The sequence below is a fragment of the Aythya fuligula genome, chromosome 4, assembly GCF_009819795.1.
Source record: "Aythya fuligula isolate bAytFul2 chromosome 4, bAytFul2.pri, whole genome shotgun sequence".
Classification (NCBI taxonomy): Eukaryota; Metazoa; Chordata; class Aves; order Anseriformes; family Anatidae; genus Aythya; species Aythya fuligula.
Genome location: NC_045562.1, coordinates 20491159 through 20517704, shown reverse-complemented (window position 1 = coordinate 20517704; position 26546 = coordinate 20491159). Strand labels below are relative to the sequence as shown.

The 26546-nt window shown below is 45.8% G+C and overlaps 1 protein-coding gene across 1 annotated transcript in view; it reads right to left on the bottom strand.

Annotated features, from left to right (window-relative positions):
* Window positions 1-17224: 17224 nt before the first annotated feature.
* The window catches only part of ENPP6 (ectonucleotide pyrophosphatase/phosphodiesterase 6), a 30850-nt gene continuing 21528 nt past the window's right edge, over window positions 17225-26546 (bottom strand). Inside the window, exons 5-8 of the mRNA XM_032186970.1 lie at window positions 26331-26510; window positions 23867-24004; window positions 21188-21311; window positions 17225-20256 (exon numbers count right to left, since the gene is read on the bottom strand). Coding sequence (XP_032042861.1) covers window positions 20033-20256; window positions 21188-21311; window positions 23867-24004; window positions 26331-26510 — 666 coding nt within the window. The 3' untranslated portion in view covers window positions 17225-20032. The remainder of the gene's footprint in view (window positions 20257-21187; window positions 21312-23866; window positions 24005-26330; window positions 26511-26546) is intronic.

Below are 26546 nucleotides of genomic sequence, written 5' to 3'. Positions count from 1 at the left end.
GCAATAAGACCTTTCAGTGCACATAAAGGAAATTATTGTGCTTTTGGTTGGTTATCAAAGTCACTTGGCCTTTAGCCTTCTGCCTTATCATACCTTCCAAGATGTGCTCTAATTACCATATAATGCTTTGCATGACGCATCTTATTACTCAGTATGTAACTCCAGCCGTACTTATTCCATGCGAACTGTAGAGTCAGAGTTTTTGTGGGGAATTGTCATATACTATGCAGTGGCTGACTGTGATTTTGTTTTCTGAGACAGCTCTGACATCAGTAGTATGTATCAATTCAGTAAATAAAAATGTCAAAACTTAAAACATATATATATATATATAGCTGATGATCTGAAGTACTAATGTCAGTATTAAAATGTGAACAGCAAAAACAAATTTCACCTTTTGGAGAAACGTTTGTTTGTCATAAGCTAATCAGAACTTATGCAGGCAGCTGGTTGTACAGAAGACATAATTCCAACAGAATATGACAATACATACCTACAAACTGTTTAGTATGTAATTTCCTAAAGTTCCCAGAGACCAGCAGACAACATAAATGTCATATTAATGTTGACATGGCATTGTACCAATATTAATGTGACTCTTGGAATATGGAATGTAAACAGAAGTTTCAAATAGAAACGTTCTAATCTTGAATTCTTTTTTTTTTTTTTTTTTTTTTTTCTTTTCTTTTAAAATCAACAATGGAATATAAGGAAATTCCATCTTGAGGTTCTGGTAACAAAACCACGAGAGTGGAGCTTGAGTGCTTTATGTCACCCTAATCCTTTGATGAAATCATAGCCTTGTATTACATGGTTGCTTATCTGTCATTCTTCTTCTAATGTATCAATTTAAAGGTTTACAGAGTTAGATTAGGTTGAATCTGTGTTGTGTTCAACTGTAAAGGGTCAACACAAATCTGTCGGCATTTTGCACACTTAATATGTATTATTATAATACAACATGTTACTTTTATGGTAATTTTTTTTACACATATAACTACCTCCATGAATTTGATGAAATGCAGCAACATAAAAAGTGTATTGTACAAAGCAAGGTTAAAAACTTTGAAGCATTAGCTCATGGCGTTCTCTTGTGTGTCAATGCTTGCGTATGAGGTCATCATGTTTCCATTGCCACAATTTCCTTTTACAATATTAAAAATCTGTCTTTCAGATGAGTCACTTAAGACTTTGACAAGGCTGCATAATTGGGATAAAAGTGAAAGGGAGGCTCGAACCTTCCATCCTCTCCCCAGTTACTGCTACGATTTCTGCCTGGTAGAACTTGAAAATGTGTTTGTAATTTAGCAAATTAGGAACACCTACAGTCTGTGAAATATGATTGACAGTTTGGGGTTTGACAGAAGACACTCTGGGTATTTTCTTGGCAGCCTTCAAACATGCCGGGCCCTGTTCTGCCTCCGTTTTTGCCAACATATCAGGTCATGGTTTCTCTGAACCGGCAAGGGTGTTAGAGCAGCTCTTCCTTCAACGAGACACGCTCTGTTTTCTAGAGCGTGTGCATTAGAAACACTTGCTCCTATAGAAATTGCCAGCAGCTTTTAATTGACTAATTGACTTCTCTGGGAGCAGTATTGGGTCCCTACTCGAGGTATGTGCCTATTGTTCAAAGAGCGTGGGCGAGTTTCCAAGAAAAATGAAGCTGGCTTTTGAAAAGTAGCCAGTTGCAACAAGCCACCTTTCAGGAGGGAAAAAAGAAAGATTTTCCAAAAACCAAAGGAAGAAGGTGGCAGTTGAACCTAAGCAGATCACGTTTATATACAAACCCCGATTTATGAACACCTCTTTCAGCAAACCTAGTACCATTATCCTGATGCGAGTTAATGTACAATCATCAGCTGAGCTAATTTAGCTGGTTTTAAGTATTTCAGTTACAGACCATAGGAAATCACTATCCGTTTGGCTCCGTGTGCCATTGTGAAATGTCCGTAAAACAAGCAACAACGTTCGCTCAACTCTAAAAAGTAAGATGTATTGGGAAACAAATACTTTAATTAAAACCATGGCCTGAGTGCTTGCCAGCGGTAGTCATTTTCGTAAAAGAGATGGAGGCCACCATAACCGTGGGTCATGCCTTGCACTTAAGCCATGCCCGAGGGCCGTGGAGCACTCCAGGCGGTACCAGCCGAGCCTCCCAGCGCCGAGGCGGGCAGACCTCACCATCCCCGTCCTCTGGCGGGGCACGCTGAAGAAAACAAGGCTGAGAGTCTGTGGACGAAATTATTAACCAGTTTCTTTCTTTTCTCTTCAAAAGTCACTCGAGTAAGTGTAATAGTTGACCAAAGTGTTCAGTGTTCGTACTCCGGAGCTCATCTTTTTGTGCATTCAGTTTAAGAGGGAAACTACTTCGCAGTCCTGCAGAGACTCTAGGTTAGCAGTGCCAAAACCAGCTTTCAGTTGTACGAGTACTGCCGGCGGTGGTTTTAGAAACAGTTATTTTAATTAAAAATTTGTTTTTCAAATACATTTCACAGAGCTTCTCCCAAACGCGATTCTTCAAATTGTTGTGCTGAGAAAGCAAATAGCACTCCTAATCTGGTGCCACCCCCCCAGTTTACAATTAATTCCCTTTGCTCTTCTGAAGAAAGCTGTACAGTATTAGAGAGAAATGTTCTATTTTTTACATAATTCTTTAAAAGAAAGCAAAGTATATATCTAAAACGTTCCCCCGACGTAAGTAAAGCGCATCGACCCTGCATCGGCGTGCCCGGGGGCACGCAGCGGACCCAACTAAAGCCGAGCTGGTGCTAGAAGAAAACGGGACTCGCGCTCCAGAGGCTGGGCTCAGCCACGCGGGTCTGAGTCTGGCGTTAACCCCCCGGCCTCCCACGCGCCGAGCAGAGAGCGGGACTGGTCGCTGGCTCCATTGAAGCTCAGGTCTGAGCTGAGGATTTCCGCCTTCCTCCCCCCCGAGGCACGGCACGACGCGCAGGCGAGGCGCAGGAGGCCACGGTGCGCACACCTGGACCTGGAAGGCAGCCCCCCGTTAGCGCCCCTGCGGCACGGCCACAGTGGCCAGAGCCCCCCGAAGGGCGCCCACCCCTAAGTACGAAAGGGCCCGCGGGGTGGTTGGCACAGGGGTCACCTCGACACGTGGAGGAGGCGTTGAGTGGAAAGGGATCATAACTCTGCAGGTAATCGTCCGTGAGTGACTGAATGTGGCTGTTGCATTAGGTCTAAATGAGTTACTAAATGCAAGTGGGACTTACTGTATGTTAGAAGGGAGTTTTGCAGCCAAGACTGCCTTGTATAAATGTGTTTGCACTGAAAAAAAAAAAAAAAATTAAAAAATTACTTGGTCTCTGGTTGCTGTAAAGGTCATCCAAGATGGATGTTCTGTTTATATTGTATAGTATTTCATATGAAAAAATTACGGTTCATGAAATGTCTTCCCTAACGTTACTGATTTATAACAGCACATTTGTAACATGGTTTTTATTGTGTCAGTGTACCATATTGTAAATGATGATTACTTGTCATGCTTAGTATAATAATTTAAAGGAAAAAAAAAAAAAAGGACAGGGATTTTTGTAAGTCTATATTTGAAAGTCCCTCCATATGGTAATATTGTGTTCATGTTGTTTATGTAGTGTTGTGTGAAATATCCATTTTGGATTGTGTTACTTTTTAAGATATTAAATAACATTTGGTTATATGTTTTAAGTGGATTTTTTACACCCATCGGTGGTTTTTAGAGAAAATACTTTCCATTTCAGAGAAAATAATTCCCGTTTAATGCGCTGTTTCTCTCCCTCGTTTAGGAAATCTTGCACAACAAATGGGTAATCAGAAAAACAAGGGTCATTACGGCCTGCTGTGCTCATGTGTGCTTCCCCAAAGGGCTGTGAGCCCTTCCAGAATGACAGCGCTAGGGAGAAAGATCTGCAAAATTTGGGAAAAAGAAAAAAAGTTTGCTGTGGACGTGCAGGGTGATGTGTCTTGGGGAAATGCAATCCTCACCAAAGGCACAAGCTCTGAGCTGAGATGCACCCGAGCACAGGGAAACAAGAAGTCCCTGAGCACATCCTGATGCCCAAGCAACAGACTTCAGCTCCCTCTTTTCCTCCTGTCCATCCTCATGGGCCAGAGAAGGACCTGGGCACGTGCCAAAGAGAAAGGGCTGCAGCAAGGAGGTTTTTCCCAGTTCTTGAAATATTTACCCAGATTTTTTCCCTGCTCTGACAGTAGCTGACTGGAAAGCCCAAGTGGACAATGTAACATGCAGGTGCTGCTTTCCTGCCTCTGTGCTGCCTGTTGGAAGAAGGTTTCAAAGGGGCTCAGGCTCCAGGGCCTTGCCACCGTACCGGAGTATCTTGTCTTGATACACACCGTGCCCTTTAAACTTTGCTTAGAAACCTGCTTTAAGTTCTCTTTACACATACTCTGCTAGCAGTTAACATGAAGATCTTAAGCAAGCGACATCTTTTTGGTCCAACTCGGAGTTTTTTCTACATATTACCTTTGTTTCCCCCTGGGTCACTGCCAATGCCCAGATCTCCAGAACTTAGAGCAGACAGCAGACAGCTTAAATGTGGTCCATACCTTACTTTAAATGTCTATGCCCACTGCTTCCCTGAAGACCTTTCATCTTTCTGTTGGATTGTGCCTTTCTGTCGGGAGCACTGGCCCCAGAGCAGCAGATTTCCATCCCTCCTCATCTACAAATACCTTGTGAGGTTACGTTTGTGAAGGCTCTCCTCTCCAGAACTGCTCTTTTCCATCAGCCTCTCCGCTGACAGCTTAGGGTCTGTTTTTTTCCTACCAGTGTATTTCCTGTGGTGTCCTTCTCTGTCAGCATCCCCACCTCTTCTGCTCCTTCTTGGCATTTTCCCCCTTCAGGTTGTTTTCCCCATTCATTGCTTGACAAGAAACGTCCTCTGCCCCTTTTCTCACCTTCCCTGCTTAAAATGTCATCCCAATCCTATGGGGTCTTTTCCTCACTGTCCCATTCCTTTCTCTTTTTCACTCTCCCCACTCATTTGAATGACCCTGGAGAAGAAGAGGTGCTCAGGACAGGAGCTCCTGTCAGCACTTCCCTTCAAACCGTGCTGTTCCAGCTTGGTGGACTTCAGAAAAGGCATCGAAACTTGCCCCCACTTTTCATCCCTCCTGTTCTCTCCCTCCTTTTGACTGCTGCTCCTTCTTTAACCCAACACCTCTGTGTTTTGAGGGCTCAAAGACCCCAAACCCGCACCGATGCTAAACCAACAGGTCACATGTGTCTTCCTCAGGGTGCCAGGAGAGGTCCCAGCTAAATGCTTTGGAAAACAATTACAAAAACTACAAAAAATAACACGCCTGCTCGCCACCAGCAGTGGGTGAAGGGCGAAGGGGTTTGCAGTGGGTTCGAAGATGCGGGGACCTGCACAGCCCCCAGTGGCTTCGTGGTGATGGCTGAGCTTGTGTTTGTGAGCAGCCTCCTCCTGCGCCTTCAGGTCCTTGTCTTTAACCGAGTATTTTTAGCCCCGCTGTCACAGTATAATGTCACAGTGATAAATGAGGATTGGGAACAGGAAATCCCAAGTACATTTTTTTATGTATTTATTTTTTTCTCATTTCTTGTCCTGATAAGCGCGGAAAACCTAACCCTGTGCTTCCAGCTATTTGGAAATAAGTGAGCAGAAATACGTTTCTTACCCTCTGGGCACCATCGCAGTCGCACAGTGACAGCAGCCTTCCTGTCCACAGGCCCGGCACACGTGGGCTGGGTCCTGCTGGGATGGAGCCAGGAGCACCAGGAGCGCAGAAACCGAGCAGAGGAGCCGAGCCTGCAGGGGGACCATTGGGAGCAGCCTGTAGGCAGGGGCTGGGGCCTCTGGCCTCCCTAGACCGAGCGTAGCACTTGGGATGCCCCATCCTTGAACATCTTTCTGGGTCCTTTTAGCTGGGTTTTGGGGAAAAACGGGTCTAAGCGGCTAACTTTACAGGGCGGCTTGTGCATTGCAAGGATTTCAGCGCAAGCCGTGTCTTACGCACCTGGAATCTGCCCTTGCTGCAGAGCTGTGGTCCTCCCCCTCCTGCACCAAGCAGCACACGGGCACCACTGGGCAGAAGCTGCCAGGGGTTGCCATAAGGCTGCAGACGTGGAGACAGGAGTGCAAACTTCGCAGCTGGCTGCGCCTCGCTGTCATGGGCAGTGACTGGATGGGGACAGCAGGGGAGGGCGTTTGCCTTCCTTGCTTGGCAGCTGAACGCTGCCTGCAAGGCAGCCCCTGCCCTGCCTCTGCGGCGAGACTCCTGCTCCCACTGCACGGCTTCTTGCAGCACATTGCCCAGCTCCTGCTCCTCCTCCTCCTTCTCCTTCTCCTCCTCCTCCTCCTCCTCCTCCTCCTCCTCCTCCCCTCCGCAGCAGGCCCCAGCCGGCCGGCCCCAGCACGAGGAGGCCATGAGGGGAGCACCTCTGCTGTGTCCAGTTCCCTGCGTGCCTCTGGCTCAGTCCCAAAGTTTTCTTGCCAGCAAAGTCCTATTTAGCAGCCAGCTGCCACGACTCAGCCGGCTGCTGCTGGACACAAGTGGATGATGGTTTTCAGATGCTTGCATGCAGCCGGGCCAGCTGTAACCCTGATCTCAGGCATGGCCCTCAGTGGAACAGCAACATTTATACATATTATATATATACATATACATTTAACCTAGGCAGGGCCGTGTAACTAGTCCTCTTCTGCTAAAGGAGCACTGAGACAGTTTGCCTGAAAAAGGAAGCTTTTGGTTGAGTCCTCAGCTTCAGCTGCACGTACGGTGGCACTGCACAGACGGGGATGACCTTGCACAGCCCAGCCCTTTATGTCTGTATGCCCCATGCACAGGCTACACAAAACCTCCAGCCAAACAAAGGGACCGGGGGCAGGAGGCCAGGAGAAGCCACCTGCCTCATCCTAGGGTGCTGATGACTGTCCCATGCAGTAGGACATTTCAGGGCGTTGTTCCACGGCTCCTTGGTAGGAAACGTGACACAGCAGGCGGTGTGGTGTGCCCCGCTGCCCCGCGGGGAATGGCCGTGTGACAGCAGCCCCACAGGACACCAGCAAAAGGCGGCTGCTTGAGCAAGAGCCAGCTCGAACCGCCCTGCAGGCGGCAAGCCGGGAGCTTTGGACTTCAGGTCACCGCCTGAAGTGGGAAAAACTGACTCAGAGAATTTAATTTTCAAAAACAGGGAGCACCCGAAAACCTTGTAAAAGCAAGTGTCTGCAGCCCTAACTTCAGGCAGCATTCCCTCTCAACCCTATAAAGCAAATCAGGCCCGTTTTGTTCTCACCCCTCTCCTTTGCCTTCCTCCTTGCTCGGCCCTGGGGGGCTTCCCCCGCACACGCAGCGCTAGCTTTCCGTCTCCTCTTTCTCACAGACTTCTGAGGAAAGTCATTTTTCCTCCGACTGCGGAGTTTTATTTTTAAGTAGTCTCCAGTGGACCCTGGAGATTTATTATTCACTCATAATGAAGAACCTCAAGGGCCCTCACTGCCTAAGGTAGCCGCTGTATTTATTGTTCCTCCTTAAAGGTAGCCCACTCTCCTCTTATGGTTTTATTATCAGCTATAACCCGGTGTGGAGTGACTATTTCTCATGCTCCGATGCTGTACAGCACATAACGCTTTCACCAAACCACAGATTGCAGAGAAATGCTCTAAAATAAAATGAAAACCCCTCTTACTTTTGATGGTAGAAATGAGGAAAAAAAAAAAAAAAAAAAAGAAGCAGCAAAGTAAAGCCTTACAGGATGACAAGTAGTTTGAAAGAGCTCTTTTGCCATGTTTAAAACATTTGCCTGTAGATGAGTGGACTTCCATTGAGCCAGAAGCTAATAAAAGACTTAATATTGACTGGAAATATGTCGAGCACATTGCTGATTTTTAGAACTTTTAAGGAAATGTTGTTATGTAGTCAAATGCCCAGCGTATATCGAAGTGGAACACAGCATATGTTAGAGTGCAATTTTATTTTAATATATATATATTTTTCTCTTAAAATCACTGCATATTTTTAGATTGATTTTATCACTGCACATGTAAAAGCTACATTACCTCTCTGATGTCTCCTGGAGAAGGAATTCTCATTTGGAAGGAAAGATTATGTTGAAGAATTTGAAATATTTGTTAGAAATGACAATAAATCCTATGCATAACTATATATTCGAGTGCATTTTAGTATGTTTGCCTTTCTAAAACTGAAGCATGTGGGATGTTGGTGAGGAAAAGCCTGCCCGGTTGCCACCAGCCACCAGGCTACAAAGGAAGACTTCTGGATTTGTTGGTTTATTTTGTGAAAAAAAGAAGGAACTGACCTTTGGGAGGTACTTACATGTAGGGTGTGAGTTCCCATGACTCCTACCAGTTTTGCCTCGTGCCCTGGATTAAGCAGAGAGTGGTGCAGCCCTGGCAGGTGTCTCCACGGACGGACCAGCTGCTGCCCAGGCGCCTTCCAGACAGCAGCCTCTGCAGCTGGAGAGGAGGAGGGTGGATGCGCTTCCCCAGGAGGAGATGGAGTCAGAGGAGAGGGCTTAAAGCCTCACAGATTTCACCAAGACAAAGAAGAAAACTCAAAGCGAGGAAAGGAATGAGAGGGTGTGCTTTAGTAGCAGTGGAGGTTTTTCTGATGTGTTGGGAGCAGTAGTGGGAGAAGAAAGACATCAGCTGAGGACAGAATTAAAAATCTTTGCCTTACATGGAGGCTGAAGGATCCTGGGCTCCCTCGGGTTTCTGCCACAAGCCAGCTGAGGAGGGGAGTTATGTGCACCTCTCTTCATGACCTATGCAGACCTAGAATAAAGAGCAATCTAAACAGCCATTTTCCGAAATGTTTTCTCCGAAAGCTAGGAACCAGCCACAGCCTGTCAAGCTGGCGAGGTACTCGCGCTCCTGGCGGCATTCCCCTCTGCAGGGCAGCCTCCTAAAGCAAACACACTGCGACTGCCTGTCTCAGCCCTTCATCGGCCTCCTCCCTCCCCATGTGCATGGGATGTTTCTAGTCATGAAGGTTTTGAATGCCCCCCAAGGCCCTCACATGGGGCTCGCAATAAAACCTTCTCCCGTCTCTCTCTCAGTTCCTGTTGTACGTGCAGTAACTTGCTGTTTGTTCCCTTTTAGGAGCTGCAGAGCGCCTCTGAGCTCACTTTGTGTCCAAAAACATCATCCCCTCTCTCCAGCAGGAGAAGATACGCGATGCATCCCAGATGTCTGCACGTGGCAGCAGTCTGCAGACGCAGCAGCTTGCAGGAGGGAGGAGGATAAGCAGCGAGCACTCACCGTCTCCGCGCCCCTTCTTGGAGCAGGGACGTTGTGAGGCCGACTCTGTGTTACTGCACCGGCACACGAGGTCTCCCAAATGCCACTCAGAGACGTCTCTGCTTGTAACCAGCAGTGCTGGCAGAGCCTGTGGTTGTCACGGGGAAGCACTGGGAGGATGCAGAGCAGCTTCAGGCTGTTGTATAAGCTGTACCTTATATCGTCTCCTGGGCTGTCTGCTGCCAGCTCCAGAGCAGTGCGTTTCCAGCCCTTAAAACAGAAGAAAAGTCCTGTCTGAAACTGCCTCTTCCCCCCAGTTGCAGCTCCTGTGCTTCACTACAGCCTTGGGTCGTGCTCCCAGCTCTCTGTGGTTGCCTCCTTCCTCCCTCCCTCCCTCCCAGGACTTTTGGCAACAACTGCTTTTTGGGGTCCCGGAGTGTTATCAGCACACTGGGGCCCTTCTCGCTGCCAGAGGCTGAGCTGTGGTGGAGGGAGGGCTCCTGGGCTGGGAGGCAACTGCAGCGAGTTCCTCTGTGTGAAAGCTGTGAGGCAGCACAGGGTCTCAGCCCTTGAGAGTTTTCTTTCTCATACCAAGAGGCTGAAATGGGTAAAGGCCTTACCCACTGTCCCATGCTGCCAGCAGCTTCAAGCGAAATGTTGTTTTTGCTCGGCTTCCTGGAAGGATTGTTATGTGCCAAAGCTGGACGTTAGTAGGAGCACACATCTCCAGTGCAGTGGACAAGAGGAGAAAAAAAATAATCTATAGCAATCTGTGTAGACAATATATATATATATTAGGAAAAAGTCCGTATAATTCACAGTGGGAAAGCGATTTTTTTTATCAACAAATTACTTCAGAAGAATAGACTTTGATGAGGAAAATGGGACCAGTCCCCCAGCCTGCACCTTGCTACAAGATAATTCCTACAAAACGCTGTTTCAATGACACCTCCTACCTGCTGTATGTGTGGAGAGTGGCAGCGAAGGGACAAATGTGAGAGAAACGGTCTAGAGAAGAGCAGTGAAAATCGCTGTATGATGTTCTTCCAAAGGGGACGATGAGCTCAGGTGTGCACTGATTCATATTTTGTTTTCATGGCACTATTTATAAACCTGTTGAGGCTTCCTACGTGGTAATCCTAATGGCAAATTACAACTCCTTCATGATTTGACTTTTATCTGAATTGTTGTATGTGTCTGAAATGGGGAAAGTAACCATTTCCTTGAATGGCTCAGAACAGCAAACACTGGAGACTGTGAACTAACTGGAAACCACAAGGCACTGTCTGTGAAACCTGCCTGGAGGACATCTCTTGGATTTGACCAAGCTCTCACCAGAGCTGACTCTGGAAAATCCAGCTCTCCCCGTTACTGGGCTCCGTGGATGTTTTTGGAGGTGTCTGCACCATCAGCTTCAGATGTGCCTGAACAGGCTGTGGTGGAGCCGTGGGGCATATGGGGCAGCACCTCCTGCAGGCTGCGGTGTCCTTCACTGGGGGCTTTGCTCTGAGCCCGTCAAAGGGCACAGGGCAGCTCTCAAGGGCATGTCGCTGTCATGGCTTTCCTGGGCCAGCACCTGCCCCATCCCTCACGATGAGGCACTTTATCCGAGGTAGCACAACCCCATTTGGAAATCAGGTGCTGTTTCATTTGCCTCAGCTCCTACACCATTAATTCCTCCATTCTCCTCCTTTGTATTAATATTTTAAGCTGCTCTATCTGTCACATCTGCACACTTACCAGCTGCTTTCCCATTTTTAATTGCCCTCAGAGGGCTTCTTCCAGAGCCACACCTGCTTTTCTATGGGCCTTAATTTGTCACTGTCCAAACAGGAGAAGAGAGCATTTAAAATTCAGCCTTCATGACTGAGTTGTATTTCTTCAAATCTGTGATTAATTGCTGGGCATTTACAAGCTGTATTCAGCTATTTCTGTATAAAACAGTCTTTATTTTGCTGGGAAGATCCCCACATCATGGGTATTATGTATCTTCTTGTTGGTAGGACTTGCATTTATTCTTCCTGTTTGTTCTTGTATGAAATACAAAGAGAAAGCTCAGGGCTCTCTTGATTTTACTGTTTTTAAAGGGGAAAAAAAAAAAAAAAAAAGTTCTTTGTCAGAAATATCCTTGTAAAAAAAAACATTTGAGATCAGGGCAGGAAGGGACATGCCAGGTCATCCAGTCCAGCCCCCAGAGGGGCAGAGGCAAGCAGCTTGTATAATCCAGCTCATAAACTCATAAACTGCTTCAACTCCACCTTCTCCACCTTGAAAGATATTAAGCTTTTTTTTTTTTTTTTTTTTTTTTTTTTTTTTTTTTTTGTCCTTCACAGCTGCTGGTGGGAGGCTGCTTTAAAACCTTGATTTTAACCCACAAGTAGGCCTCTCCTGAGTCAATTTGTATGGCCATGGCTTACAGGGGCACAATTAACCTGAGCAGAGGAGCACAAAAAGGTATATATGATTTTTACAATTTACAATTTTAAAATACTTTTTTTGTATACACTGGTCATTTTAGTCCCGTTGGGTGAACAGGCTCCTGTCTGCATGTACTGAAGAAAGGCTGTAGCCTTTGTGAATGTCCTGTATCATCTCATCCTCCATTTTTCTGTCTGGCAAGGAAGCAATGCTGATATCTCCAGCTGATTTTGAGGCTTAATTAATATTCATCAAGCTATATATACAAGTGCTGAGTAATGTTTTAATGTATTATTAATTTCTCAAGAACAACAGAAGGCTGCTCAAGAGTTGTCAGTGCCCACTCCTGCAGTCACAGAAAATTGGTCATGTAGGAGATGCTGTGGGCACCCCGATCTAGTGGGAGGTGTCTCTGCCCATGGCAGGGTGCTTGGACTAGATGTTCTTCACAGTTCCCTGCCAACCCAAACCAACGCTTCTGTGATATGCCCACGTGAGGAAGTGAAGCTGGAGACTTGCAGTGGTTTGCTGCAAACTCAATTGTATCTAGCTATTTCTGCATAAAACAGAACCTTTATTTTGCTGGGAAGCTCCATGCATCATGGATAGCAAGTATCCTCATGTTCTTGGGGCTCGCATTTATTTGTTCATCTCATTTGGCTCCTTCTAGTGATGCAGGAGGCAGCGCATTGCCTCCTTTGCTCAGTCAGACCTTTGAAGGAGCATGGCTGGTCCCTGAAGTCCCTTTCAGGATCTTCTTTCTGCTTCTGCAATGAGGGGTAGAGGAGCGGTGGGCTCCCAGAATATCCCAGAGGAGCGGTGGGCTCCCAGAATATCCAGGGAGGACCCTACACTTGGGTAGGGACGACCGTGAGGGTCGGTCCCGCAAGACCTGCCAAGACTACAAACAGTGAGGGGAGCAGGAGCACAGCGGGTCAAAGCTGGAGCTGATAACATCAGACTCTTAACGATGAGGCCATCAGGAATGTAAAAGAGTTTAGAGGGAACAAAGAAGGGTGATTCAGGAGACTCCATGCAGTCTCCGGTTTCTTGTTCTCCAGGTGGTTCTATTGTTCTCCAGCCGTTAAGGCATGGAAGTTTCTGGGCGTTTGCTGATGTTGTTATAGGCAAAGTTGTTTGACCAATGAAAAGTTGTTTTGAAAGGAACTGCTGTGGGGAGAAGGGTATAAGAGGGGAGCCTGCCCTCAAGAAAGAAGGAGAAATAAAAATAAAAATAAAAATAAAAATAAAAATAAAAATAAAAATAAAAATAAAAGGAAGGCAAAAAGGAAGGCAACACGATGAAGTTACGTCATCAATAAAGAAGCAGGAAAAAGGAGTGAAGAGGAACAGGCTAGCAGAATGGAGACCAGGGCGGGAACAGGCACATTGATCACCTCATAAAGATAGGTTTGGCCAAAGTCAGCAAACCGCTCAGAGAAGCTCGTACAGAAAGTCGCTGGAAATGGGCGCACCGGAGCTGGAGAGAAGCTCAAGCTGAGAGAAGCAGACCTGTACACACAGCTGCCTCTCGCTGGTAAGCAGCTGCACATTATAGGGAATCATACGTCATTAAAAACAAAGACTGTCCTGGTAACCTTACAGCTCCTTATTAACAATCAGACAGTTTATGATCCTGAAACATGGGACCAAACTGAGGTCAAGGTGTGGGACTCTGCAACTAAAAACGACAAGGTCGCAGTGGGATTGCTCGGCACCTGGCGAGCAGTCTCTGAGGCCTTAAAGAGCCATGTGGGGCCACTATCACAAACGTGTGGTTTGCCAGACAGTGAGGGAGCTGTGGGCTCCTTTACTGATCCGACTGCTACGCCATGGGCCCCTCTGCTGCTACAGCCATCGAAGGCCTTTGCTGTTCCGCCCCCTGTTGACCTGGACGTGCCTTTTGACCCAGGCCTATTGGCCTTGAAAAGGAGATGGATATGCTTTTCATCGATCCGGGAAGAACGGGATACATAAGGCCTGAAGACCGAGTTGCTTGAGAACTTAAAGCGAGACATATTGCTCAAAAGGAATGGAAAATGGAGACTGTTACATCATGGAACTTAAAGGATTGTTTGTTACCTTTTCTGATTGTACGTATGTATAAGTGTACCCGGGTTTAGTATGTAAAGCCATGTTCTGTATGTTTAGACTGTTTGATGTTCATGTGTGCGTGTTGGTGGAGCGTAGACTCCCCGCACACCCAGCGCTGTTTACTTACCTTTTATACCTGTTATAAATATTCCTTTTATAAATATTACTCAATTCAGATCGAGTTGAGTCTTCATTTATAACAACGGGGGCATATTAGTGCTATCAGTGAGGGAGAAGCCAACTCCGCATCCTTTGGAGGGGCCAACAGAGAAAGCTGTGTGAGGAACGGCTGCGTGCAGGGGCGAGACCCAGCGGGGAAACCATTACAGCGGAGAAATTACAGCATGAAGGACCTTGGCAGGACCGCAGCCTCGGCCCTTGCAGTGCACACTGAACCGCCTCACTGGCCCTGCAGGCTCCCCGCGGAGCCCAGCTGGCCCTGAGCGAGCCGTGGTGGGAGGCTCGCTCCGCCCTTCCCTCTCCCCCGGCGGGCCGGAAGGGGGAGCTCCGAGCCCGGTAATGGCGGCGGGGCTGCGAGGGCTCGTGGCCCCAGGAGGGTTGGGTTGGGTTGGGTTTGGTTTGTGTCTGTAAAAAATGAAGCTTCCCACCCAGCCACGGAACCTGCAGAAACCGTGGAAAAGGCTGTCTTGCAGCGTGGGTCTGAGGCATGGGCTTTGCACTGGAGGAAGCCTCATTTCAGAGGGACTGAGGCAGCTCTGGTGGCAGCAGGTGGTAATTTTGTGGTGAAATTGTGCTGCACAGCAGAAACTGTGTCACTGATACAGAGTTGACACAGCTGAGATAACATCATGCCACTTCACGAGTCCATGGTGACTTGCACCTGAGCATCACTGCACTCGTTTGATGGCCTTTTCCCAACCCTCTGGCCTCATTCAGGGGACTTCTCTGGGTACCAGTTTAAAAGAAAGCAACGGACAGTAGAGGAACACATAAAGGCAAAATAATTAAAACCTTGATAAAAAATAAAAATCTTTGGAAACAAAAGTGATCTGGGAAAGGGAAAAACAGTATGGACTGAATGACTATTTAACTTAACAGGGAGTCATATAGTTCAAATCTTACCATATTAACCTATACAGCTTTACACACCAGTACAAAGCCTGGGAATTAAGGTGTCCATTCAACTTTTTAATTCTGAAATGCTCTTATTTTTGAACACTCAGCAGTTGCCTTCCTTTAATATAAATTTGCTTCTGCACCTACACAAAAGCATGTTTTCATTTAAGTGAAAACTGTTTTTCAAAACAGCTAACAAACTCGTGCTAACATGGAAGATTCAAAGCTTTTCCCTTGATAAGGCCATATTTAATTTTAAAACAGAACCTTTATATTGGCCTGCATCTCTGCCACAGCCTTGCAAGTAAAATGAGCAGAAGGAAGATAATGGAGTTTTATTCAGTGCCTTTTACTTCAGAGTGCCTAGAAGTCATCCAGCCTGCATCTTCCTGGGGAGGTGTGGAGTTTAACTTCCTACTGATACTTTGACTTAGCAGTTAGGAGACAAGGAAGAAGGCCAGCACCACAGAATCTCTTAATTCACCCTTCATTTTTTTCCAAACCAACTAGAAACAGACTTTTGCAAACCTGGTTCCTGCAGACGGCTCTGTGTGCAACGCCTGGGCCAAGAGCAAAGTGTTTCTCCATGGGCTGCAGCCATGTAGGCTGCTAGCCAAGGGAGGCTGGAGAGTTTATCCCCCAAGCCCTGGACGACTGTGCTATTACATCACTGCCAAGCTCACAGGTGAAAATGGTTGACCTCATTTAGATGGGAAGTTGCCATTGTTGGCACTGGCTTGAGGAGCTGACTGTACCAATGCAGGCAGTCACTTGTATCCTCCCCTCCTGTTTGTGGGCCATGTGTTCCTGGGACACAGGGGAGCATCTCTGGCAAGTGATGCTGACATAGTGCTGACAGTTCAAAGAGAGTCCTGATGTGAATTAAAGGCGTCATTAGTGTATTAGTATGTCTGCACTGCTTCCCTGGGCTTCCCTTTTGCACTGTCCTCCCCTCCCTGCACCCCTGGACAATTAACAATACGAGGAAAACAAGATAAATTCCACCGAGAGCAAAAGCCATAAATCTTGTTGCAGTTCTGCAGTTTGTTGCTGAAGCCCTCTTTTCCTTTGGGTGGTAAGAGCTGTGAATACCGAGGAAGTGGTCTGGTGGGATTACAGATGCATATATTGGGGGAGTGGTGGGTATGCATCCATCAGTTGGGCCAGCACAGCACTTTCTGCAGAGCAGTTCCCTATGCTGGCTGCAGAAAACTTACCCAAACAGCGGTGTCTGCTGCAGCTGGAAGAGCAGGGCAGACCCTGCCCTGCTGGAAGCAGTGTGGGTGGATTCAGTAGGCCCCGTCTTTTATCTTCATTTCATGAAATTAGTGACCATGCTGTTGGTCAGGTCTACTTGAGGAGGAAAAGGGGGGAAGTGTGTCCACATCTTCGCCCATCAGTGGTGAGCACACAGGTGGCACGGCAGGTGAAGGACCACATCTGGTGAACACATCACATCATACACCTTACGTCACAACAAGGTGGGCTTGGAGAAGCGGGTCTGGAGAGACCATTCAGGGCTCATTCATAGAGGAGCAAAATGGTTTGTCATGTCCACTGAACAGCGTGAGTTACACCTCCCTGGACGGATGCTCCTGGAGGCCCCAGTTCTTTATGTGCCCAGTGAGAGGAGCAGTGGTGCAAATTTCCACCTTTCTCCACTGCACCCTGTGGCCTGCTTGGCTTTGTGTTACCCTGGAGAAGTTATTGAATGTAGAAGAGATTTCTGAGCCAATTCGCAGTGAGAGTCAGTCCCTCCTTGGCAATCTGCCTGGCCAGCATCGGCCAGCTGGGCAGGGAAGGACAAGGCCAGCTTTGCCTGCTGAGCCTTCTTCACTAGCTGGACGGACAGAGAAGCACATAAAAGCCCCAAGCAGGCACTGAGCAGGCACCAGCGAGCTGGGTGCTGTGCAAACATAGGGTAAAAAGATTGCTCGTGTCCCAGAGACCAAGGAGGGGACACACACCAAGGAGGCCAGAGGTTGGTTACAAAGCAGGGGCATGCAGCAGGCAAGAAAGCCCTTACTATTATTAATGCAGGTAAATTGCTACAAGAAATAGTGAAAAATGCACCTGTTCAAAAGCTTTAATACTGAAATACGTCTGGAAAAAAGCACTGCATATACAAGCTACAGCATCTCATGTGATGCATTTCATGTCCCTAATTTACATGCTGACAAGTTTGCCATTTCTAAACAATGTTATCATTCATCTTGCTGATGATTAATCAGCAGAAGCTTCAAACACCGTCTATCACACATTGATGCAGCAATCAAACAAGAAAGGCAAAGTGTTATGGTTGTTGCTGTTTTCTTGTGTGTGTGTTTGTTTTTTTTGTTTGTTTGTTTTTTTTTGTTTTTTTGGTTTTTTTTTCCAAATCTTACAGTATTTACAAAAAGATTCATTTTTTTCTAACAGCATTCTTAGATTTATTCACTCATTCACAATCAGTCATGATACAAAAACACCATTCAGAACCAGTTTTTAAAATACACCCACCTCAGTTGCATAGTACACAGAAAAATAGGCTAGAGTCAAGACACTGATTTTTGACTGAGAATGTGAACTGATTCAGAGGTACAAACTTCCAGAAGAAAGATGTGCTTCTCACACATAACCAACTCTAGTTCCCATGAAGCTAATGAGCTTCTTATAGATCTACCATCAAATTTCCCTTTTATATAGTATGTTTTGAGGTGTATTGCCACACACACTGCTTGCATTAAGGTCAAACACCTCACACAATTAGGGATTTTGTTCTGCAGTATTTGCTCCAAGGACAGACACTGCATATGGCCACCGTGACAAAAATGAGTTACACAAAGTACACACAATATCAGCTTCATGTCTTGTGGCCCATCCCTGGAACAACTCAATGGACCTGATTTGTTTGTCTGATTTCTGCTTCTGCCATTGAGCATCAGAACATATCCCTGTACTTTAAGGATCTGTAGTTCTGAATATTGGCTTCTTTTTACTGTCAGAGTTAAAACTGCAGACTGTGGAGGGATTAGCGTGCCCTGTACATATCCTGTTGATTTCCAAGCAAGAATTTGCAATTTTGTCATTTGGTTATCTTGTGTGCTGATAATTTTCTCACTTTAAAAATGTGCTCCAGCGAATTCATTGAGCCTGGTCCATTAAAGAGCAACAGGGAACTCTGAACAATAGATGCTTGTTTTACAGCTACTGCAAATGCTTAGAAAGCACTAAATTGCCTTTTATACTCAACAGTCTAATAACAAAGACTGATTTTCTCCCCTTTTTTTCCAATTGATTTGATGGTTCACTTGAGCTTTAAAAACACATTACATAAATCTTTATAGCTATTACAGAAGTCTTTTGTCAAGTTTAATGCGTTGTATTTTTATTTTTTTTCATAGGGTAATCATTCACCCTTAAACTCACTGTACCAGAATGGTGCCTGATTCTGGATCCATACAAATAACACATCTTAGAAGTTTATTTTGCACGGGGAGGGACCTGAATCCTTCCAAAGGCAGTTTTTCACTGAAAGCTCCTGGCTCAGAGGTATATCAGAAAAAGTGCTGAGCGCTCCTAAAGGCATGACTGAAGGCTGCAGCCTGCCGTCAGCCTCCCCGGGAGGAAAGGACACTTTGTGGGATCAGACCCTTATGGCTCTGTTCAAGATATGCTTATTTCACAGTAGAAACTTAATGATGCAAAAAGACCACCTGTCTAACGACCCACCACAGCCACAGCTTATATACATTCCCATGTTTAACACCAAGGACTGACAACTGGACAGTTTAACAATTCAGTGCACTTCATCTTCTAAGCTAACAGAGGAGGACTTTGAAGCTGCTGGCTTTGCCTCCAGCCCCCGCCAGCCCTGTGCTGAGCACTGCCCCAGGGCAGATCCACTGGAGTGGATGAGTAAGGGCAAAATCATATATATATATGTTTTTTTTCAGGGGATTTACTATGTCTGCTATGTCGATGTTTTCAGGATTATATCATCCGTTTGACTTGACCTTCAGATGCATTACCTCCGAGAGCAGCCCCATGCTCTCCTGCTATATTTAAGTCAACCATTACGACTTTGGGTTTCATATCCCAAGGTGGAAATCTGAGCTAGGCTTAACTGAGAGAGAGGTGGAGAGAGATGCATCTGTGTAAACCTCTCTCCCTGCTGCAGAATACCACCTCTAAAGAAAAACAGCAAGGGAATGTGCTGCCCACCACATTGCTTTAACGGCAGAGATGCAGAGAGCAGGAGCTGGTAGAAAAGTAGTAGCTGTTGGAAACCTTCAGAAACACAACTGGATAAAATAAACTAACAAAAAACAACTAAGCAGCGGATACCATCTTCACCAGGAAAAGCAGAGAGGCTGTTAAATGCCAGGCTTCCTCATTGTACTTGCTCCTTAACCTGGTGTGTCCAGATGCCATTTCAATGTCCTCCAGTTTTTGGTGTGGAGGATTTCCATCAGTCCCCTCCTGCCCCAGCCCTCCCTCCAGCTGCGGTCACTGATGAAAGCCCAGCCCCAGGGGCACGCAGTGCCAGGGCTTGCTTTAAGGGAAAACAGAGAAGGAAAGGCTGGGAGAAGTAGGATGCTCTCACTGCTTTCCTGCTGACCCACCTTTCTTGGCACTACGATTGCTCATCAAAGAGCTTGGCTCTCTGACGGAGGGATCGGTAGGGACTGGGCTTGGCTGGCACTGTAAGGAGAAGTGGAGGTCTGCTGGAGATAAAGGAGTAAGCCAGAAACAGCAAGGTAAATGCACAGAGGTCTGCCTCCACCCCTGAGCTTCTCAGGAGCAGAAACAAGGGCGAGCCTCTCGGTTAAGTGTGCTGGGGTAAGAAGTGCTGGATGTCCAGGGATCTCCATGTGCACCCACCAGAAAAGTTTGCTGTTAGCCAGCCTGAATCCTGCTCCCATCACCAGCTCTGTAACTCTAAAGCAGCGACACCAGCTTTCCTGGCTGTGTTTAAAGCAGCACAAACCTCGTCTTCACGTTACAACTGCTGTAAAAGCAGGACGGGTCGGATTCACGCCTGGCGGAGCACGACGGCTGAGCGGGGGACAGCACTCTATTAATAAAGCTATTATTCAAATGAAGAACTTAAAAAACAAAACACACAGAAACAAAGAACAAAACACACACATACCAAAAAAAAAAAGAAAAAAAAAAGGAGAAGGATCAAGTTGCTGGTGACAGTGACCAACATTGTTCGGGGATCACAGCGACCAGATCTGCTGGGCAAGGAGTGAGAGCAGAGCCAGGGCGAGCGCGCAGCTGCTCCGCTGGTGCAGCGGTGCCAGGGCGGCCGTGTTCCTGAGCATGCACTCCACCCTGTCCCAGGAGCCATTGTTTGGCAGCGGCTGTACTCCTGCGAGGGTGCACATGATGTTGTAGACATCCACAGACCTGATCGGAGGCGCTCGGTAGTTGGATCTGAAGTCTGCAGGGAAAGCAGGCGGAGAGAGGCGTTAACGGGCTCGGCCCCTGAAACGTGGGGCAAGGACTCTGCTGCCACGCCAAGGATTTACCCAGCAGGCTGGGATGCTCAGCGTAATTTGGAGTATAATTTGTAAGGTTATATTTGATAATTATAATCTATACAATTTGTGGCATGGCTCAGCAAACACACTTTAAATGCTTGCACTCATTATTTTTACTTCTAATCCAATTTGATTCCCAAACCGAAAACTACAATAAATAAATACACAAATACAGGAGCTACTTTGCTGTGTATACTGGTAGGTATAAAAGCCTGAAATAATGGTGTTTTGCACTCTTTTTTGCTTTCATTCCTGCCTGTTGCCATAGCCTAGGACTAGGACTAGGACTAACTTAATGGTTAAAGGGTCCAATGAAGGGGGAATGAGGGGCTTCGTGTCTGCCCGCCGGACAGGTGGGCGAGGTCTGCTGCAGTTTCAGCCTCCTCAAAGACAGCCCTCTGCATTAGTGAGTCCGAATCCATGAACAAAAGGAGAATTCATGTGTTTCAAAAAGAATTAAAAATTTAGGCCAGCCTTGGAAAATAGGCCAAAGGGATGGAGTTACTGTGCTGAGACATAGGAGAGGGGCTGACCGAATCGCTTCACCTCTCTCTGCACTGTTTCTTCAGCTATGAAATAGAGACAGAGATGGAAACCTTCACAGTGCCGACTAGGATGAGGAAATCCTGATATCTACTTATAATAAGTGCAATCTTTGAGTGCCTCCCAGGCCCTGATGTGCCAGGGGCTGCAGGGATGCTGGGGCAGGGGCCATGGTGCTGCAGGAGGAGTGGGATGCCCCGGGTGCCACGGTGGGTGCCAGGGCCGGGACACCCGGCTGGGGCAGCCCCACTTGTGCCCCTGGTGGGGACAGGGATGGTGGCATCGTACCTGGCCCGTACGCGAGGAAGATGCCTCTCATCTCCATGAGCTCGTTGTCGTAGCCGTGCCAGCCATTCTGCCAGGCCTCCCTCTTCCCCGTGCCGTTCTCCCAGAAGGGCAGCTTGTCCCTGCTCTGGGAAACAACAGCAGGGCACGTTAGTACCATGGCGTGCCACCCGCTGCCACCACGTGCCACCACGTGCTGCACCACCCCACGGGGTTAAAGCAAGGAGGTTCCTTCCAGGGAACTCAGTCCAAGATGCAACCTTTGCTCTCTTCCTTCCCCTGTCTCTGGCGTGGACAAGTTTTATCTTCCTGCTTTAAGGAATTCATAAGGAATCATAATTCTTGTTTTTCTTTCCCCATATTACACTCCTAAGCCATACTTTTAATTTCCTTCCTTAGTCTCTCCTGCTGCATATTGATAGCTCCTGACAGACCAGCTGTAGCGGTGTCGTTTCCTGCCCCTGGGGAAGAAACGATCCTTAGGGTCCTCTCGAAATGCCGCACCAACCCACTCCATGAGTTCAGCTAGTCCCATGGGATGGCAGCCCAGGCAACACTCTGGATATCCCTAAAACTATAGTAGGAATCTCACTCACCAAGACAAGGAACATCAGTTGACAGTTCGTTAACCCCCTGGTGTTAATTTCTCCAGTGGTCACAGCAGGAGCTGCAGTTTCCTAAAGCCAGGCCTGGGCTTCCTGCTCCATCACAGGAGCACAGAAGATGCCCCGACAGAGTCTCCTGCATCCCACCCCGGGGCAAATGGTGCCACTACCCCTGCCCGGAGCATCGAGTCATTTCTGAATGTGTTTCCCTCCTCTTCCAGAGAAGGACATTCCCGTGCACAGGAGCACCGAGGATGGCAGTGATTATGGCTGCGAAGGGCAGCTCTTTCGTCTGCTCTCCACAGGAACCCCTGGAGTATCCCTTGTGTTTCTTTGTGTGTAATAGTCAGCAGATGTAGCAGATAATTGAACAATTTTAGCTGACAAATTAAATCTCTTTCCTTGTCTCCATCTATTTCCCTGACAGTGCTCAGAGCAAGGCAAGGAGAAAACAGACTCGTTTCCCTCGTCCTACCATAGCACCTCCGTACGTCGTGCTCTGCTTGGTGTGGTTCCAAAACAGCTTTCCACATACATCCCCTTTGCCTCTCAAAAAAAATAATTAGGCAAAGTGTGTTAAAAAGAAATGAATCAAACAGCTTATATCTAACAACTAGCCAACAGAGAGTTAAAACATCCCATGAGGGTGATAGTGAAGAGCTGAATATCCTCTCTGCAATGGCTTGGGCAGGAAGTATAATAGAAGGCTCAATTATTGCTTAAAAAATATGACAGGAAACTTTCATTTTCACATCCCATTCATGGATAATGAAAACGTACTGAGGATAAGGAAGATCTGACAGAATTAATGAGAGGACATTCTTGAAAATCAGAAGCAATGGGAAGGAATGGGCTGAGAGACAGAAATAATTACCATAGCAGCAGTGTTTGCTGCACTGTTATTAAGGTTTGTCAGAGTTTCAATGATTTTTTAAAGAGCATTTTTTACAGAATATGTAAAAATGTTCTGTGTTGAATTTCATACTGTACAAAAGAATTTACTTATAGTTTTTCAAAAAAAAAAAAAAAAAAATCAGCAAAAATGTTTCCAATGCTTACTTTACTAGTCTGAACCTTAACTGTGGCTTTTTAATATGTATTCTAACCAGAGGTGTGGTGCTCATCCATCTGTACCCCAAAACAACTGGGCTTTTTTAGATATGTATTTTTATTTAACTGTGGAAATCCCTGTCCTAAAGTCAGGTTAGTTAGCAAGAAATGTGGCAGTGTGGACCATCCTGAGCAAAGCCAGGTGAACAACACCTCTGAGGGTGGTGCAGGAAGATGCTCAGCTGAGTTCCCATGAACTGCAAGGCAATATGGCCTAATGACCATGCTGGGGCATTAACAGATAAAGATCAGGACTCCTTGGCTCTGTCACCATGTTACTGACAACGTAACCTCTGAGCTGTGCTGGGATGCGATTGATGTCTGCAGTGTGGAGATGGTCAGCAGAGATACAAGTACAAAATAATGATGATGACAATAATAATGATAAGGGGTAATAATACATTGGTATGCAAATCTCTTAATATGCAAGTCTGATTGTCTGCCTAACAGGCTCTCAGAATTGCCATGTGTGCACTGGGTATCTCTGAGGAGTAAACCCACAACCTGACTCTCTTTGTGGCTGGAAGACCTGGGAGAAAAGGGGTGTTTTTAGAATAGAGTCTGGTGGGTGGGAAGCCAGACAGAAAGAAAAGTAGTAAAGTACCACTGAATGGAGGGACAGTAAGATCTTGGAATGGGAGCAATCATTTTACATCTGTCAAGAGCAGAACTGAGAGAGGATGGTAAATTGGCGGGGGAAGAGGAGTAAATCAACACGACCATAATGGAAAATACAAAATGTCCTTTTTAAGGAACCATCATATATTCTTAACTTTGTCTAGCATCAGCATAGGTGTCGTGTCTTTAGGATCTTTCAAGCACGCAATGTTTGATGTGAGCACTGCAGTCAGCACAAGTAAATGATGTAATATTTTGACTCAATGTCCAGCACAGAATTATATGTTCTTCTTCCTGAGTTCATGCATTGCACCTTTTCACATTAATGTCTTTTGCTTCTGTACTTTACCTCTGCTATGAACCATCCCTTCTCAGCAACAAGAGTTAGAGGAGAAACGAATTTTCCTTTTTTGTAGAAAAATCTCTCTGGAATATCCTGTATGTTATAAACATCCATGTGCTCCACAACTTTCAATTTTTGATATATCTGCAAAGAAAACAAATGTTAGGATACCATATGGCTATAAAGAGCATATGCACACCTATGGGTCTGTAGATACACATGAGTTTTTTAAATGTCTAATCCCCAGTTCATTTAATTTGGGACATTGCTAGTCCTAAAGTGATGGCTATGCAAAATCTCCTTATAAGTTTTTGGAGGTTCTGAAAAGTTGGGCCATAAGCAGATAGAAAAACTTAGGCATTATACACACTTATAATACATGCACTCACAAATGTATGCATGTAAGTATATAGACATACAGACACGGACCAGTGAAAACCAAACTAAAGGAGACCATAAGCTAAGTGGTGAAAAGAAGGGTGCTCAAAGACATGAAGTGGACAGATGAGGAAAAGGGATATTCTCTTCTTCCCTCTGTGTGCTTGAGCGAACAATTAATACCACCTTGCCTTGGTTTCTTATACTTAACCTCTCTATCCCTATCAAAGGGATTGGTAGTGCTTACTTATCTGCTTTACAAGGATGCTGTGAGATTAATCAGTCAATGCCTGCAGCTTTGAAGGTGCACAATGCTGTGCTGGTGGCCTATTAATATTAATCATACCATCTGGAATACAATTACACAAATGTGGTTAAAGCCACAGTTATTCAGGAAAATATTTGAAATGCCTAAAGAAGATGTTCATGTGCCATAAAGAAGGCCGCTATTGGAGTCCCCAGAGCTTAAAGCACTCTTTGCTTATATACAAATAATCTTCAGGAAGAAAGAGCTCTTCAAAGACTGCAACAAGAATGAAAGGTTCTTCATTACCCTTTTAGTGAAGTCTGCCCTGCATATGTGATGCATTTGTACACATGCAATCTGCATTGTCTAGCTGGGGTGCTTCATGCATGCATCTATCCAACACTGAAACTCCCCGCCCTGTCTGTGGTCACCAGAAAGAAGGAATAAGGGTGGGATGGCAGGACTCAGCCCAACCCTCCCACTAGTGCATGGTCATTGTGTTTCATCAGTACTTCTGGTGCTTCAAAGTGGCATAACTCTTAAATCTGATACCGCTACATTCTGATACGATCTAATTCCTGAACGGGGCTTTCCAAAGTGAGTTAGGATAGCGGAGTCTGGCTCGTGGGAAAAAGAAAAATTAATTTTACTTAAAGTAGCAGCACTCCAGTAAGAAGTCCTAAAAAGAAATGAAGGAAGAAAATAAAACCATGATGTGAGACATTGCATTTTATTCTCCTCGGGGATATTAGGCTGGTTAACAAAAGAGAAGCATGTGCTTAAGGGCTTTGTCAGAAAAACAAAACAAAACAAAACATGTCAGTGTGAAGTGGCAATTTATACTTGTCCTTGTTCGATGGTCTTGCGTACAAAACTAGAGATCGATGAGTTAAGGCTGAGGAGGACATATATAAACTCTGTAATACCCTGCAGGAACTTTGAGGGATAGACTTACACGTGCCTCTAAGACAACTGTCAGTCCTGGCACTAATTTAAAATGTTTGCGATATCCCAGCTGTACAATTACTAGAGAGCCTTTTTGAGTGCAATTGGCAAGTGTTCTCTTCAAAGAATCATATGTCCTATGATGTACTGGAATTAGCTAAAATATAATATAGAAAAAAAAATCACCTGGAGTGTGGACTGCCTGTTTTGTACATCCACTCATCTCTATTTTGAGGACAGCAAAAAAGACTTCTCAAGCACTGGTTTCTAGTTCAACTATAATTCACTAGTGTATTAGTTACAGATGTTGCATTTTCATTCTTTTTAAGTGGTTTCCATATTTCTTTCTGTATTGTTTTAATTTGCTCCTCAAAATCCTGCAGTTCTAGCCTTGGGCTTTTATAAGGGATTTAACCCAACATGCTTATTCATCACAATTCTTCAAAGGAGAACGTTGTAAAAGTGGGCTTTTTTGGTAATTCTGGTCTAATTGAGTTAATTCCTCAAACTCTGTAGAAGCTTACTGGAATAAGAATGCCTGACCTCTTCCAGATCATTTAAGAGTCCCAGCTAATGAGTCAATAAATTGACTAATACATATAACATTTCAAAAAAGGATTTTGAGTGAAAATCTTCTAGCTATTTATCAAAAGCACATAGTGGTGGGGGTTGAAAGCATGTATCTGTGCCAAATAATAGTGAAGGATTATGCTTTTGAGTTGTCTGGTGTGAATTCTCTTCAGTGATGAGATCAAAGTGTGGCTCCTGAGACGAACCTCAGGCTGATTTCTGCACACATCTCTGAGAACAGAATTTAGACATTATGACCAAACAAAAGAAACAATTGTCATAAGACCCAAGAAAACACGAAACAAATCAATACTGATAAGCTGTACTTACCTCTGTGTGCTTCTCTGGAACTGGCCAAAGGCTGACAACAGGACCCCGGTCCTTCATTTGAATGGTATCGCTCATATTGATGTAGTTCTTCAGCTCAATCACTTTGTCTGTCCACGAGATGTCTGTCATCCCGTGGTCAGAGAAGAGGAGGACGTTGACATCATTCTGAAGGCCCTTGCTCTGTGGAGTGAGTGGCAAATTTTAAGCCCCATTTGA